This window comes from Simochromis diagramma, unplaced genomic scaffold (genome assembly GCF_900408965.1).
Source record: "Simochromis diagramma unplaced genomic scaffold, fSimDia1.1 OVJJ01000583.1, whole genome shotgun sequence".
Lineage (NCBI taxonomy): Eukaryota > Metazoa > Chordata > Actinopteri > Cichliformes > Cichlidae > Simochromis > Simochromis diagramma.
In genome coordinates, this window is record NW_024387285.1 from 1,177,851 (window position 1) to 1,196,056 (window position 18,206).

At 41.6% G+C, this 18,206-nt stretch overlaps 1 protein-coding gene across 4 annotated transcripts in view; it reads left to right on the plus strand.

The window, feature by feature from the left end:
• ypel1 (yippee-like 1) overlaps positions 1 to 13,019 on the plus strand; it is a 30,682-nt gene extending 17,663 nt beyond the window's left edge. For all 4 annotated transcript variants that reach the window (XM_040003534.1, XM_040003536.1, XM_040003535.1 and 1 more), the window contains 3 exons: positions 4,858 to 4,901; positions 7,206 to 7,314; positions 8,461 to 13,019. In XM_040003534.1, coding sequence (XP_039859468.1) covers positions 4,858 to 4,901; positions 7,206 to 7,314; positions 8,461 to 8,550 — 243 coding nt within the window. In that variant the 3' untranslated portion in view covers positions 8,551 to 13,019. The remainder of the gene's footprint in view (positions 1 to 4,857; positions 4,902 to 7,205; positions 7,315 to 8,460) is intronic.
• The last annotated feature ends 5,187 nt before the right edge of the window (positions 13,020 to 18,206 follow it).

Genomic DNA, 18,206 nt, shown 5'->3' on the forward strand with positions numbered 1-18,206 from the left:
TTATATTTATATTACAGCAGACAACTTTTTAAAATATATTTCTCACTGTTCTGATTGAGTTGAGGCTAAAACTGTGCCGATATCCAGGCCTGACTTGTTACAGTTCCTAAGCTCTGATTCTATGGTCTGTTTTTGTCACTGATTTGTTAACATGAAGGGCAGCTAGACAATCAATGACACGGTTTAATTTCAGTCAACACCTTCAACCCAAACACGCTGAACACAAGACGCGCAGGCACAAAATCTGATCGGACACGTGTTGTTGTTGTCATCCTGAGCACGCAGCTTCTTTTCAGCATCGCTGTCGCTTCATATTTTTATCAGATGCGGGTTACAGATAGCGATATGGCATCCTGAAATCAGAGCAGCGGTTAAGAGCAGAGCGTGAAGGCCTGCAGTGTGAACGTGGTCCTGGAGCGGGAGGATGCCGCCCGAATACTGACGAGGAGGCCGAGTGTCTCATTCAGCACCTTGTCCTCGTCCCACCCATCGGGCTGATGGAAGTCCCTCTAATGGATTGATCGCACTTTTCATTTCTCACCATTAACAGACGCAGCTCCTTTTTTCGTCTTTCTTTTTTTAAACCATCTTTAACTGGAAGTTTGCCTGTGACAGAGAAGTCAGTTTAATATTGCTCTTCTTTCTCCCTTCTTTAAAAAAAAAACAACCTCCATTTGACCAGGAAGGTTTTGTTGAACCTTTTCGCAGCAACATCAGCGGTGATGTTTAGCGGTGATTGTCTCAGTTATAGACAAAAGTCCTCACCTACAGTACATCCATCGCACCTGTGGGTTACAGACCATTTCAGTTTTATTTTAATGGCATCACTTCAACAAAAACGATCTCATGGAGAGAGAGAAAGCCCCAATGATCCAAAAATCCCATATCTGCAAACACTTGGTGACAGTGGGAAGAAAGAACGCCATATTAAGAGAGGCAAACAAAACTGGATGCCTCTAAGAGGATCACAAACCTTTAGATGACCAGATATCCTGTAATGATCACGCCAAGAGTGCAACATGGAAAAAGGACTAAAACTTTAAATGCGTCCACTCGCAGAAAAACGTTGGGTGGGAACACTGGAGTGTGTCTCAAATATTTGGATGAGCCACAACATTTCAGGAAAGATGAGATAAAGGTGTTAAAGCCTCGCCCTGACTCTGCAGCACGGCGGAGGAATCATCGTGGTTCAGGGCTGCTTTTGAACCAATGAATGCAAAAGTTTAGCAAGTTTCACAGGCGGGTTTGGGTAATGCAACAACACAGAGACTCAAAGCAGCAAGTAAACCAAAAACTGCAGTTTCAAATAAGAAAACTGAGGTTTGGAGGGATGACATGAAAAGGACAATTTCTTCTATAATCAAGTTCAAACTGCGTCTCATTAGTTCATGTTGAAGTTTCACATAAGCTCTGATATGTCCCGTCGGAGCGTATCTGTGAGTGAACGCTACAGGACTTATAATAAAACAGAAGCCAACACAAACTCTACAAACACCAGATCTACTTTCCTTACAAACGCTGTCCTCTAACTGAATTTATACAGAGCCTTGGGATTTAAGAAGATTAAGTTGGAGCTGAGCTTCACCTGCAACAGCCAACATCTGTTAAAACAGATGGTAAAAGTTGACCTCAGCGTGTTTGTTATAAGAGCTCTGAGTTAATCTCTTTTCTTTCCTTTTTTTTTAAACACAAGTGTTTGTTTCACAGCTTCTCTTTCATTTTTATGGCGTCATTTTAAGAAGAAACGCCGGTGACACAGCACACTCACTGCTCTCACGGTGGATTTGTGTATCGTGTGTTTGGCTGAAGGAGAAGATTTCTGTGTGCGAGGTCTTGTTCCCTTTAGTCCCATGTGGTCAACAGGATATTCAGGGATTTTGAGATTTGCTTTGTAGAATTTATTTCTTGGGAACAAGCGTTTTAAAACAAGTGTGATTGCAGCAGCTTAAAGAAATGAGCTTGGTAACCACACTCCAGTTTTTGTCATGTTTTATTAAGCAGCAAAAAAACAAGCTGTGTGAATATTTCCAGCTGGTATCTGATTCTTGCTGCATGGTTAAACAGTCAACAGAGCAGTCCCTGGGATGTCTAGCTGGACTGCTGGTAGGCTGGAGGACGCTCGGGTTGCCGCCTGTCTTCCAAAGCTACTATCCGAATTTCTTTCTCTCTTTTTTTCTTTTTAATCTTGTAGGATTTTCTGTTGCTAATGTTTTAGTGAATGTTGCAGCAGCTCGAGAAAAAAACACAAGCAAAGTAAAAATAGACTGTGGGAAACAGATAAGGGCAGCAAGAGATGGAGCCTTTTGCCAGTTGTTCAGCTGATGGCGAGCCACAGAGCAGCACAGATACGACAGAGTAACCCGCCACCCTCTCTGGCCTAAACGCTGCCGAGGACTTGTTGTTAACTCCACGGGGACCGACCCAGTTCCCTCTCGCAGCTAAAGGTCGCATGTCTTGTGGCGCTGGACTGCATGTGTGCATAGATTTCCCTTCAAACACAAACATCAAAGTTAAGGATGTGACAGTAAGAGTTCTGCAGAGAGAAGGGTTTCCTTTTTTGCACCTCAAATTTGTTGCTGGGACGAACTGCTAACGTCTGAAATTCAACTTTGCCGGTTTGGACAGATGCTGGGCAGTTAAAGATGTCCCCCGGGCCTCAGTGCTGGTTGTGGCTGTGGTCAGTGAAGGAGGCAGCTGGTGCTCCTATTAGGCGGTATTAGCTCAGCGCCCTCAACCGCAACAACAAATGTATCTGCCACACTCATTTGCAATGGAAAAAGCAAAGCCGATCGAGGCCTGTCGCCCAGCCTGGGATGACGGGACCAGAGGATGGAAGCCTGGCAGGCTCTGTTGTCACTCACTGTGACGGCTTTACTGCGCTCTGTTTACATTTTACAGAACAGTCGTGTGTACGTTTAATGGCAGGCAAATAGCAGGATAGTAAACAAGGCCAGTTTTCTTTTTATTACCTCCAACAGCAATCAGGACTACATATGTGAGTGAGTGTACCCTCCAGTATTACTGAAACAGCCCCAACAATTGGCCACTCCCCTGTAAACAAACTTGGTGACTGTGGGGAGAAAGAACTCCCTCCCGGTCAGCAGCAGGCCTCGGCTGTCCCTCAGTGACCTGCTGGAGCGACACTACCATAAGTTGTTTGTGCAAGCGTCTTCTTAGGACCTATAGTCAGATTTTAAGTTTAAGCGACCTCTAGTGGCTCTGTGTGGAAATGCAGTAACATGTGCACTATGTGCGTTATCTTTAAACATTGTGGATTTGCTTTTTATTCTTTTTAAGATTGTGTCTCTATTTTAAACCAACTCCTGATCTGTAGCATACTACTGTAAAGTATTAATTGTGCGTTATCAATGTAAAATTCTCTTTAATTGTGTCTTTGGTTTATTTTTGGCAGATGCTAGCAGACTCACATCTGCTAGCGGCTAAATCTGTCATGCAGATATAATTTAAACCTGGGTAGTTCTGTCTGTGATAGTCCCACTTCCCACAGGTAAGGCATAGCAAGCTTTATCTGCCTCGACAATAATGGGAACCATGATTTACTAAATGAACACGATGTTATATTAAATGCAACATGGAACTAGAGATTGAGCCTATAAAGTAATCTGGAAAGTATTTAATCAGGCCCGTTTTCTCATAGATTACTATACAACCAGACATCTTTGCAACAATAGGAATCGCCCCTGCTGGACATTTGAATGACTGCAAGTTTAAGGCACTTTCTTGTTTGCTTCACTTTCTCCCTGTAAGCAGCTCAGCAGGCTCATCTGTGCTACTCTGACAGAACCTGCCGCTGTCATTGGTTTGTTCTCATCATTTCTGTAAATGAAGACTGAAACACCCCAAAAATGTTATTTGAGTACTTGACTCAAAGTTTCTTTTGTTTGCAGCAGCGTGTAAAGCGCTATACAAATACAGGCCATTTACCATTTACCATGAACACATAGGACCCCCGGTTACCCACATCATCCTTCTCTGCAGGGACATTTTTAATTCCAGCCTCATAAGGAAGGCTGTGTTTGATTTGCCTCAAGGAATCCCTGCTTATGCTATTTTCAGGGATGTAAACATAACAGTTCCTGTCTAACGAGAAAACTCCACAGGGTGCGTTTAATGAAACTGATGCAGGGTTTTCAGCTCATTTTGGGGGTGATGACGATGATTAAAGTAGTTATTATTAGCTGTGCGTGTGCGTGTGTGTGCGGGTGTGTGAATCCCTGTTAAACTGCAGCATTCCTCAGACATCGGTCTTCTATCAGCTGCTGTGAAAGCTGCTTTGTTGTTCGGCAGATGCACTGAATACCTGGAGCTGCATGTCAACAGTGGAGCTTGAAATGTTGAGATTGCAGGTGGAAAAACTGTAAAAATGTGACTCATTAGATTTTTACCTTGATTTTATATGATCCATTTATTCAAAACAAACATCATCTGTTTCCTCATAGCCCTACTTGTACTTTAATACTCTACTTTTGAGTCGAGTATTGACCTCTTCTTACATGACTGTCCATGCAGTACTTAGCAGAAACTGAAGTTTGTGAATACTGAGTCGTTGTTTATGTGGTCTAATGTTTTTACTGCTCTCACGTCCACATTATTCATAGACCTGCCTGTGTTGTTTATCTGCTCAGGCTTCTGCAGTTTTGAGCCTCATTTTATTCCTTACCTGCAGCCAAACTTGTGCAGGACTGTTGATAAGGTGGAAGAACAAGAATGCACAGCAGTCGAGGGGGGAGAAGCACCCCGGGGCGTCAGATGCTGACATTCTTGAACTCAGCGGTGCGGCGCAGCTCTTTAATGTCAACTTACATGATGTCTTTTTCTCTCTCTCTCTGGTTTCAGTCATTTCAAGGCAGTCAAGGAAGAGCCTATCTGTTTAATTCAGTGTAAGTATGACTCTCACACCTCCAGCTCACCCTCCTTGTTTCTCATATAAGCAGTCTGACCTATAGCTTAGTTTGGCTTTAAAACACAGTTCAGTTATCTGAATTCATCTTTCACTCCACTTTGCTTTCAACATTTGCCACTTTCATCAGTTGAAACACCATGTTAGCTGATGAAATGTTGAAACCACTTTCTTCTTAACTGCACAGGCCAAAATTTAGAAGTGAAAGAGGAACGATCACCTCCACTAACCCCGTTCGCTTCTGCAGAATTTGTCGGAGTAGCCATTTACAGTTATTTTGATAAGTTCTACTCAGCACATGCTTTATGCACGCACATAATCACTGTTCAGGAAACGCACACTTAAAGCAACCCATCCTTTAATTAATAGTTCCCACCCCCGTGTCCTCATAGATGCACACATTCCAGTGACGAAGGTTCATAGGAGGAAATGTTGTGCCGGGATGCTTCTTTGTACACCTGCATCTTATCAGTGCACTGCTGCAGCCAGAGCTGTTTGCATGAGATGCACATAAATTTTCATGCTCTCGGAGCATGGATCTGTCATGCATGCAGACTGCACCACAGTTGGCTTACAAACACCTCCTTTAGGTGGCCTCTGTGGGTTCATAAATTTTCTGGCATGCAATATCATTTTAACTACAAACACTCAAAGTAACTGCAGATTTCTGGCACCATAGTGACTCAGAAACAGTCTGGTTCCAGTTTGCAGCAGCCAAGCCCAGCAAGCACTGATTTATTTGGTGTTTTGCAGGTCAAACGATGTCAAAATAATTGTAGTTTTCAGTTTAGATCACACACACGACCGGTTCAGCTTTTGCACTATTTCTAATCATGTTTTAATGAGTCCAGTCATTAATTTATCATTTGACCTGGAAACAAACAAATCATTTCTTACCGGTGAACACAGGACGAACTTCCATTCTTTCAGAGTTTCAGTCCGTGCTGCAGAAAAAGCTGGTTAGCATTCATCTCTTTGAACCTGAGAGCAAGTTTTACCGGTCTATTTCTTGGTTGGTTGGTTTTTGGGACTCTGCTCTCAGTCTTAATGAACCGCGCAGAAGCCGCCCCCCTCTCTGCCCCCCAGAGCCCCGAGACATTTTGAGACCGTGTCGCTTTTCAACAGCTTCGTGCCACCCGACTCTGAATTACATTGTTTCACCTGTCACAATGAATCGAATGAGAGAAGCAGTCTACGGGCGTCTGAATAAATGATTCCGAACAATGTGAAAGCAACCGAACCCCTGAGACAAAGCTTATGGTGCGCTGCAGGTAAAAAGACATTTAGGCTGAAAAACAGAAACATTTGTGGTGGAGGGAAAAAACTAAAGGTTTGCAGACCTCTACCGGTTGCTTGGTTACATATAATAATTTCAAAAGGAGTGTGTTTCTCATGACGTGTTCGTTTAATTAAAACGCCACTCAAACTTCTCTGCAGCGCAGCGTTTTTAAAGGGCCAGTTCACCACAAAAAGCAGTCCAGTCAGTCTGCCTGGATTGTTTTGCTGTGAGTTATCAGACGTGTCTGCCTTCCTCCTCATGAGGCTGAGCATCAGGCGCTTTTCTTTCTTGTGTCTACATCTGCCAACAAATCCAAGCGTGCAGCTCGCTGACAGTACGGGTCAGCCGAGGTAGACGTGAATGTTTACATATTCTCACACCGTCACAGGTTGCTGCACCTCTGCGCGGCAATACCAGTTCGTCAGCAAATTAAGTAAGACGCCAAGGTTCGTGGTATTTTCAAGGAAAGGCTGACGTCTGTAGAGCTGATGTGTCCCTACCTGGTAAACTTAAAGCAGAGGATTTAACAACACAACAAAGATTTTGGGGGCAAACTATGAGCAAAGTGTCAGCGTCGAGTCATTCTTAACACGTTTATCTTTGCGTTGCTGTCACTTCTGAAACTTTCTGCAAGAAAATAAGATTCGGCCTATACAAAATGGTTTAGGTAGATTTAGGGGCGATCGTGGCTCAAGAGTTGGGCGTTCGTCTTGTAACTGGAAGGTTGCCGGTTCGAGCCCCGGCTTGGACAGTCTCGGTCGTTGTGTCCTTGGGCAAGACACTTCACCCGTTGCCTACTGGTGGTGGTCAGAGGGCCCGGTGGCGCCCCAGGGCAGCTGTGGCTTGCCATCGCCAGTGTGTGAATGGGTGGATGACTGAATGTAGTGTAAAGCGCTGTACAAATACAGGCCACTTACCATATTTAATCACAGGGCCTCTATTTATGCTCTGCTTTAATTTCCTTGACCCTTGTGACCTTTCCTGATCTCCCTGCCTTCCTTACAGGGTGAATGTCGGCTGCGGGCCAGCAGAGGAGCGGGTTCTCCTCACAGGTTTACATGCTGTGGCTGATATCTACTGTGAAAACTGTAAAACCACCCTTGGCTGGAAATATGTAAGTAATTTGCTATTTAAACTTTCCCCGTCTGTCTTGATGGATCACTTAAGGCTGCTGCTTTGTTGTTTTGCATCTGTGTGGTTTTTCTAGTTTCTGAGAGAACACATTATGCTGTTACAGGTCAGAAGAACGAGGTTGCTCTCATTAAAGCAGTGATCATTAAAGAAACTGTGACACTTTTTTCTTTTTTTAAATACTCAGGTTTTTGTTTGGGCTCAGAGATTGAACACTCTGTGGTATCCAAGTGTGCAAGATAATTACAGTGCCGAAAGGTTGGCTGCAGACAGCCAGGCTGGTACCTCTGAGAGTCTACAGTGATTAAATGTCAGGCCGTTTTGAAGAGGCTTGTCCTGGTAATTGTGTGAAAAGAGTATAGAAGGGTGTAAAATAACTGAACACGGTATAAAGACAGGGACTCACTTAAAGCTGCTGCTTCAGTGACAAAAACAATTAGAGATTCTCCGAAAAGCCCTGCAAGCAAAGCAGAGCAGGGCTGGTTTACAAGGCAAACCAGGCTGAGCAAATATTCACAGAAGCAGACTCGCACGAGTCTCCCGGAGCTCAGCAGGGCCGGGACATATGCCGGAAATCATACAGCACTTAACGAGATGCACTGCCGGTCTGGAAGTTTAGACCTTGTTGGACACCGGAGGAAATATTTCTCATATTTCTCTCTGCGTCTCTCAAAGCCCTGCTGTTCTCTGACGGTGATGTGATAGACGGTGATAGTGCTACATCAATGTGTTCATCTTGGATGCTTGAATGCTGCCGTCTCTACGCTTCCCATGTTCTCCATATAAAAAAGGGCTGGGACAAAATCGCCAGTCTTTCTGTCTTTTTGTGTGTTTTTATGACTATTTAAAAAAAAAACTGAAGATGTAAGCGTGCCAGATTTTAGCAAAGCTGCTAATTTACATCAGCAGTCCCTGCAGAGCACGTTAGTCTATATGATGCACCGGTGATGGTTACAAAGATGCACCGATATAGGAGAAAAGTAAAGTGAGCACAGATGAGCCACTGAGATATGAAGAGCAGCTGTTTATTGCTCTTATTCCACTTGTATTCCCACTGTCACTCGTTTTGTTTGATAATGTGTTTTTCTTTTTCCTGACTGATTCTCTGATGTTTTTCCTCTTTTAACAGGAGCACGCGTTTGAAAGCAGTCAAAAGTACAAAGAGGGAAAGTTCATCATCGAGCTGGCTCACATGATCAAGGACAACGGGTGGGAGTGACGCTCCGCCTCTCCGTTTGTTTTTCTTGTTTTTGTTGTTGTTTTTCTGACCTGGGAATGCTCTTTATCGAACTACAGGGGGAGGGCGCTCGTCCGGCCCTCCCTCCACCAGCCCCCACACTTTCCTAACAGTTAAAAAAATCAAACACCTCCACCTTCCCGCCTTCTCCACGTGCACACGCACCCACCTGCTCATTGTGAAAGTGAACAAACGGCGACCGCCGAGTGGAGCGACTCGTTGAAAAACGACGTCATGTGAGTCCCGCCGTTACTTCCCCAGAGCTTTTGGGATCGACCCCGCCCACTCTCAACCCGCCGCCGCCCCACCGAAACACGCTTACAAGTGATTGTGGTGACGTGTCGACCACTATGCGAAGGAAGAGAGAGACTTCACCGAGAGGACGTTTCTTTCTTTTCTTGATGGATGACTTTGGTTATTTTAATGTTATTTGCTTTAGTTTTAACGTCGGGTTTGGTAAAGATTTGGTTTGGCAGCCGATGGATGTTACTGGTTAGCATTACATTTTATTTCCCTGTCGAGTCTGTGTTTATTCATTTTGTCGGCTTGGTGTATCTCTGCCTCTAGCTGAGCATGCTTTTCTTTGCTAATGTCCAAATGAGTAATCAGGGATGGGTGAGGAGCAGAGGGGGAAAGGGAGTTTATCGTAGTTGCAAATATGTAGCAGCATCTTGCTTTCTTTCTTTTTTTCTTTTTTAAAGAGGCAAAGAATGAGTTTGCAGTATTGTGGAATTTTATACCTGATATTTTTCTGTTTTTACCCTTTTTTTTTTCGACTTTCTTTTTCCCTCTTTCTGGTACTTTTCAGCACCCAAAAGCATTGAAAGCAGCACCTAGTATTCGTTTGACATAAATGGGTATATATATACGTATACATAGATCTATAGATACATATTTGTAGTGTTTGGCTAATTGCGATTGTGGCTGGTCCCAGTTTGCAGCAGTACCACGAGTGAAAGACGAAAAAGGAGCAGAAATGGTTATTAGACTGGGGATCCTTCCATCAGTGCCCACACATCATAAAACACGATGACAGAGTGTATTATCCCATTGTCTGGTAATGAAACAATAAGAGACACTTACATATGAATATAAATACACATACTATGATTACATATCCATAAATACTATGAAAATGTTCGTAGTACGTCGATATTGGAACATGGTTTCTATATATATATATATTTGCTGTCACGCACATATGTATATATGCATATTACTGTGTGTATATATGCATTTTGTGTGTGTGTGGTCATGCATTAAACAGTGGCATACTTGAACGACTTCGTTTGCACTTTGCAGAGGCGTTTGGTCCATCGCGGTTTGGAGGCAAAATGTTTGTTCGCTCTCGTTTCCCAATGGCCTTCTCACAGATGAACGACAGATTGTTGGAGATGGAAAGGAAGCTGGAGCAGGAGGGCTTCGTCGACTCTGGTATGCTTAGCAACTGCCTGTTAGATACTTTGAGGAAATTTGGTTTCATTTTGTTTAAATTCCGGGTTTCCTCTCACTTCTTCCACACCACAAAGTAGTTTCCAATTTTTTGCTGCTATCCTGGAAATCCCGCCGCTTCGCCCCGTTCTTCTAGATCTTTTGCACTTTACGTCCTTCTCTCTCTCTCGGAGCGTATGAATCGTCTCTTTGTGGACAGCATCTGTGATTTGCCTCCAAGCCGTATGAATCTTGTGCCTCTTCAAAACACGAACGGCCTCCCTCTACTTGTTTTCTTTTATTTTTCCTTCTGTTGTGCAGTGCATAACTCTGAAAACTTTCATGTGAACCGATGTGTCTTCCCCTTCCCTTCGCCCCCTTCCTGGTTCAAAGAAGTAGCCCTCGAAATAACATTTTTCACCAAAATCCTCAGAGCTCTATGGATAACAGAGACTTGGTATATATACACACATATATTTTCTACGTTCAGATTTAAAGGTGCAAAAACAGATGGATATTCAGTATATTATTTCTCAGAGTAAAGCAAAGAGGAGGAAGAGGTTGCCCGGGACTTGTTGGACTTTTTAATCAGAGGGGTTAAAAAGATGGCAGCAGGTGATGGTGTGGGCAGGGTGGGATACGATGGGAGAGATTTAAAAAAAAAAAAAAAAAAAAAGAAAAAAAAAAAAAAAAATCAGCAGTGATTGATTACTTTGCCGGCAAGGTCAGTCAGATCACACGACCTTTTAACCTAAAACTATGACAATGCAAACCCTTGATAGTTAGCAGTGATACCTACTTGAAATATAAATACATAAACAGCTAAGATATTGGCCCGTGTTACAGTTTTTGTACATAAAGTAACATATTTAAGGTTTTATACGTATTTCTACTGGGTTAGTTCTTTTACTTCCCCTACTTGAAGCACTTTTGTTCACCGTACCTCTGGCTGTGTGGTGTCTGGCGTGTGCGCATACATGCATGTGTGTTAATCCACATGCATGCCTGCACACCAAAGCGAATGTTTACCTTCTCTTCCTCAGTTTTCCCCTCTTTCCTTTTTGAGTTTTCCTGGTGTGTTTTTTTTTCTTCCCTTTCACAGCTGTTTGGTTTCGCTGTCTCGCCCGCTGATCTGCGAGGTTGACAGCCAGGTTAGTTTGTTTGGAAGTGATTTATCCCCCGTTTGGTTTGTTTGCTTTTTTTTCTGTTAGCTTGTTTATTTAGCTTGTGTGGTAAGAGCCCGTTAGAGGGCCGGTGTTTAGGTCTCTGCTGAGCCATGTAGACGTTGAGGGCGAGCTGGAATCTCCCACCATGTCGCAGGGAGAGCCTTTACCAAGACCCTTTGGCCACCACAGTCAGTGTCTCCTGTGCTGAGGGCTTTCAGGTGTAGAAATGCACCCTGTGGCAGCTATGTCGGAGGTCGTTAGTTTGCGGCAACACTGGCTGTGAATATCTGATTGTATTTTTTGAACGTATTCATTCTCGTGGTGTTTTTCTTTTTTTGTGTAAAAGTGAACTGTTACTCCCCTTATCTATTTGATCGAATGGCTTGTTTTGATGATAATAGCCTGTTTTAGTCACATCTCAGTTCTGGTGCTGCATCCTTTCCATGTTTTGCAGGACACACAGGGCCTGTCAAACGCAGGCAAGAATTTGCAGGTCTGTCCAACAACTTAATGCATAGAGTGTTGAGCGCAGCTGCAAGAGTTAACCCCGTAGCATCGTTTGGGCGTGTGCTCAGAGGTGCAACAAACTTCTTTGCAGATGTCGTATCAAACTTTTAATGGCCTGTTTTTGAGTCCAAATTCTAAAGTATTGAAAGATGATGTGAAAGATTTGAGGTCCTTCAGCCAGAAATAGCTTGTCTTTCCATTTCCTGGTAACAAGCTGGAAAACTACAGACTGGAAGGCCATCGGATAAAACAGTCATTGCATTAAAGCCATGTCTTCTTCCACATGTCGTGAGATTTGGTCAGTTTAAAGCTACAAACATTAGATGTTCACATGAACGCGTGAATGCATCGTTAGATGCTCGAAGGTTGCAGCTCCTGAACTATGATGAGCTTTTATTAAAACAGCAAAGTCTGATTGCATTAACATAACAATGCCACAGCCCCTGCCTTTAGGTTGGTTTACCTCTGTGAACTTTCCACACACTCAGTCTCACAAGACCAGCACCGGTAGCAAAATTTGGAAAGAAATCTACCTTACAGGACTGTTTGTGTCTACCTGAATCATTACTGAATGCACACACACAGTTGTACGATTTCCCTCTGCTACATGCACACAGCCAGTTTCTCTTGAGGACCTCCACATGGCAGCAGCAGCAGTTTCTGGGAGCGACCCGACTGCAGAGCCTCTGTACTCTTCCCTTCGATAAGTCAGTCAAAATTGAACCAACAAAAAGCAGCTGCCAGTGTCACCGCCAGTGCGTACCAAATAAAGACCCAGGCTCTATCGAATGCATCAGTGTCATGTGTCAGCGGGCAGGAACGAAGCCAGGGGCCACGGTCGATGGGCCCCTGGAGATTCGACTGCGATACCAAAATCAAAGAGTAGAAAACCTGTCACCTATGACATTGTCTTTCTGTAGAATGTTTTGATTCTCTGAAATACAGCGTCAAAGCAGCCTGGATGAAAAATGTAGATATTTGCTGCTGAAAACTGTTTACTTTTTATTGTTGTTCTGTTGTTATCGTGGCACTGGCTACCTACTTTTTGCGCTCTGTTACTGTCTAAACAGGATGTTGATCAAAGGCTAGATGGGTATACGAGGAAAAGACTGTACAAGTTCTTTTCTTAGGACTGTTAAACTACAGTTTGAGGTCTAAAAGCATGTTGTATTTATGATGTCGTGCCTGTTTTTTGTTTTTCTTTCTTCCTAAATTTAAAAGCAAATATTCTGCTTTTTATTTGACTACATTGCTTTGCATTCTGTCTTATTAAAGCCATGTCACATGTCTGTTTTCACTCTAATGTAAACTATCAGATATCACAATAAAATTTTCAATGGCATTAAGTCTCAGTTTGTCAGAAGGTGTCATTATTTTTACATTTTAAATTTCATATGCCATTTTCCGTAGCACATTAACTTTTTCTGAATGTGTGCAAATAAGACAGCTTTTTGTATATTACATTTTTAAACATATACAATCTAAAGATTATGCAACTTTTATTATTTATATTTTGAAATGTAAAGAGTAAGCAACCAAGTGCTACTAATGAAATCACTTGATTAATTAATCATTAATCAGAATGACCACCTCCATAAACGTCATAAACATCAGCCATGAGAGAAGCAACAGTTGCCACTTTCAAGGAACTGAAGTCCATCATTCTACAGTTTTTCAGAACAGTCTCCCCCAGAGTCGATGTTCCCACAAATTCACCCCAAGGTCAGACCATACAAAAAAAAAAATCCACCTCTCAGAGTCTGCAGGCCTTGGTTAGCTTGTTAAATGTTAAAGCTCATGAAAATTACAATTAGAAGAAGCCTGAACTCTTATGGATTGTTTGGAAGGTTTGCCAGGAGAAGGCCTCTTTTCTCCAAAAAGGACATAGTACCATAGCATAGGTTTGAAAAGTTCTGAAGAAAGACTTCTGGAACAATGGCCTTTGGGACAGACGAGTCCAAAGTGGTGATGTTTAACCTCCTAGGACCTGGCATCCACATATGTGGACATCACATTTTGGGTTATTTAGACCAAAATACTCAATTTTTCTCTGCAAGGGCCTGATATCCACTTACGAGGACGTTATACTGCTACTGTTCTATCAAAATTTTAAACGAATATCCTCATATGTGGCACTTATTTTTCTTAAAAACAAAAATAAGGTAAAAAAAAATCTGGTAATTCTTTGTTTTTACATTCTTTAGGTCCCAATCAGCCCAAATATCAAAGAGAAATTAAAAATGCAAGTCGTGGAAGAGTTCGGGTCTTAGGAGGTTAACATAAGGCACAGCACCACGTTTGGAGAAAACCAAATCAGCATATCAGGACAAACACCTCACAAACTGTCAGCACGGTGGTGGAGGGGTGATGATTTAGGCTTGTTTCGCAGTCGACCATGAACTCCTCTGTGTACCAAAGTATCCTAGAATCAATGTGAGCTCATCTGTCTGACAGCTAAAGTTTGGCTGATCTGAGTCATGCAACAGGGCAATGATGCCAAGCACGGCAACAAATCTGCAACAGAATAAGTGAAAAAGAAAAAAACCTCAAGCTGATGCGTTGGCACTATCAAAGTCCAGACCTCAACCTGATAGAAATGCTTTAAGGGGGGACGCACAGTAAATCTGCCTGGGACAGCATCAAACTCAGCTTTCTGCAAATAGCCTTGCAGCATATGGGTCACCTGCTCAGCCCAGTGAGCTACACTGACACTCAACAAAATGATTGCTGCTCTGAAAGCGAATCATGGGATGTTCTTCATTTCTCACACACTGCTTCTGCTATTCGGCTTACAGTTTACCAAATAAAAAAAATAAGTGTAATATGTCGTGTGTTGTTGTTCTTCTAAAGCTGTGATTGCCTCATTTGAAAACCTGCGAAGGACCAGACAACTGCTTATCATGTCCTGATACGTAGATTCAAAGTCTGTAACTGTTGACTGTAATATATATACTTTTTCTGTCTTTGTGCACTAAACTGTTAAGGTGAGTTAGTTTAAATGGTTATTCCCTTAAACATTTTTTGTGAGCATGGATAAACAACAAGAATGCAAAAATTAGACAATGGTTATGTGCTTATTTGAGCACCATAAAAAGCCCTGAAAGTGATAATGTAAATTAGACCAGAGCACTGGCCTGGAGCATTTAAAACAGGGGTGCAGCTGAAAGAGGAACTGGTCTGTGGTGGATGTCATGTCTGTGAAAGGTGATGAAATGAACTTTGACAGTTTACCACAGAGGCGAAACTTCTTCATTGAATATTACAGGCCTTGCAGGAAATATGGGCTGTAAATGTAAAACAATTACTGAGGCATGAAATTCACGAGTCTCCTTTCTGATGTGCAAGTGTGGAGGGTTGTCAGGTCATTTCTTCAAAACACAAAGAACTGCAGGTGACAGTGCTTTTTGTTTTCGGTTTGTGCAGCTGAAGAGTCGGACGTCAGCAGTTGTGTGTTTCATCGACTGCAGCCGCACTTCCTTTTACCCGGTTTGACTGTTGGCTCAGTGCCAAAGGGCATAGGGTCATAAATATATAAATAATTAATTCTAATTATTTTTAGCAGGTCTCCAAGTGACAAACAGTGAATTCTTTAAGGCGGGGAAGCTTTATATAAATTAAACAAGACTATACTGTGGGATTGTGAATTGACAGTTTATTGATGAATAAATTTAGTCTGCACAGGTTCCTCAGATTTCTTGATTATATTTTCTGAGCTTCGGGGCTGTTTTGTTTTGTTTTGCAGTTACACTGTGACTATCTTCACTTCTATGACACTCAACTGTTCTCAGTTTCATGGTCAAGTGAGGCCTTTCCCCTCATTATTCCATGAAACATTTAGCAGAGAAAAGATTCCAAGACTTGAACTTGGATTTTGGGAGCTGTTCACTGTTAGTTAGAACGTGATGTCCAATAATGGAAATGAAGGAGGACTTCAACAGTTCAAACCAAATGAAACCTAACAGAGAGATCATACCACCACATCATCTGGCAAACATGGTGGGGGATTGTTATGTATGAGCGTGCATGTAGAAACAGCTCACTAGTGTTTATTAATGTGACGGCAGATAGTCGTAGGATGAATTGTGAGGTGTACAGGGCTGTACTCTCTGCTCAGAGTCAGACAAAACTGACTGGACCGTGCTTCAGAGAGGACATGGATAAATAAACCAAAGCAAAATGCAAAAGCAGTCCAAGAGTTTCTCAGGGCAAAGAAATGAGATATTATGAGATATATATATATATGAGAGACTGAAGACAAAACTGAAGGCAGAAAGACCCTCAAATAAAGCAGGTGGTCTTTAATTGCAAAGTATTTCAAATATGAATAAAAATGATGGCAATTCCTAAACAGTTAATGCAAAATTGTTTTTAAACCCCTTGAAATAAACCCAAAATTCTGCACTTCAAATTGATTGTTTGATTTAGAAGCCGATGTCACTGTGTACAGATGCCCTAAAATATGAGGGGTCGTAAGATGTTTAATGGGTCACAAAGAAGGAAAAATAAAAGTTCTGCCCTATAAATTTTCTTTTACTATATTTTGTTAAGCTTTTTCCTCCTGTTTTCTGGTTTACTTGAGTGAAGTACAATGTTACAATGTTCACTTTTGAATGCAGTCCCAAGAGTTTCAGTTTCAGCTGAGATTTATATTGGTTCTTCTGTTCTCACAACAGTTTTGCTTTTATCTCACAGGTTAATCATTCTCTGTTTGGGTGAGTTAGACTGACACACAGCGAGTACCTCAAACAGAAAGGTTGCTGTTTTATAACTGATCTTTACTTCCCTCAGTATCATCATATCCATATCATGGTCATACATGTGACGGTATCTCAACAACAAAGGCAAGAACTCTGCTAAAGTATAAAAAATGTGAATTCCTTGCAAACAACTTTAAACAGATTATTTAAAATGACTATAGCCTGCAATGGTATGAAGATAAAGACAGTGCAGTGGGGGGATTGGTATTTAAATTTAATATGATGGATAAAAGAAGACTGGAACATTTTCCTCTTCTCTCATAAAAGTATTTTTTTAATCATATTTGATGAGTGTGAAGGCCCGAGGTGACGAATGAATCTCACTACTGCTCTCTCAGCAGCCGCTCAGTCTGTTCTCACTCACAATTGTTTAACCTGCAATAGCTCAAAGTAAAGGAGTTATTTGAATTTGAATGTCTGTGTTATGACAATAACTGTGCATTATATATGTAAGGTCTGTGGAATAAACCTCAGGAGTTTACATGCATCACGCACACACAATGACTCAGAATGACTCAACAGAAACTGTAGTACAAATAACAAACATGTTGTGTCAATGTCATATTTTAAATATCAAAATATATTACGTATAATAATATACATATCAGTTATTTGATATTAAAGTGCAAAAAATAAAGATATTGCATTAACAGTTAAGGAAGTACAATAATTTTAATATACTGTTAAATGTTTTTAACAATGAAAGAAACAATGACAGCCGTCTAAAAACAAGAAAACTGCAAAATAGTCCGTCTGCTTCTTTTAGATGCTTTCCCAGGCCTGTAGCTGTCTTTAGTGAGACTTGCTTTTCCTGCGATCATCCACCGCTGTTGTTTTCTATTATCCAGGCCTTTTATTTTAAAAAAAGTATTATAAGAAGTGTGTTATTCTTTCTTTTTCCCCCAGAATATACTAAACTGTTGATTTTGTCTCGGGGCTTCCACACAGTAAATAACAAGCAGCGACATGGCAACCAGATCACAGAAAGCTGATGAAATTCAAGGACTTGAAGTGATAGCTGTTGAAATGAACCCACCCACCCACTTCACATCACCAGCTCTTGTTTCCAAGTCGCCAAATGTCTCTGATTCTCTGGTCTCTAATTGCCATGTCTCTGCTCAGACCCAGTAAGGATGAACAATTTAATTTGCATCGTAAGCTCACATGTTGTAGGTTCACAGTAAACAAAATGCCACATACAGAATCATCTTTAAAAATGTCATAATTTCAAATGAAAGCTAAGACTCTGCAGTTTAAGCCCATATTCATCACATAACTTTCCAAACAGAAGACATAAATTTAACCATAAAGTCATTCTGTTATGTTTTCAGATGAGTTCAAAAACCTTCTTGTTTACCTTCATTTCTTCAAGCTTCTGTATTATTCCATCCTTGGTCTCTTTATTTATTTACAGTTACACCCACTACTCCAGCCTAAAGTCATCAGAAGACACAGAAATGTAAACTTATTCCACAAAAAAGGCTGCCACACAATGAAATATCAATGCTTTGATCTCAGGAAGCTGTAATTTCTTTAAAAAATACACTTTTTTCAGTTTTTGGCACGTCAGTGAAACAAGAGAAAGACTGGCTGTCTTTTCCACCAAAAGACACTTTCTTATAACGGTTTTTGGAAGCATTAATTAATAGATAAATAAGAACTTTAGCTTGTGGCAGACAGACCAACCAGCAAAGAGGAAACTGCAGAAGTAATAAATGAGAAGCCTGATAGTTTTTTTAGCTGGTGGAGACCAAAAATGGAGCTAAAATAATTTAAT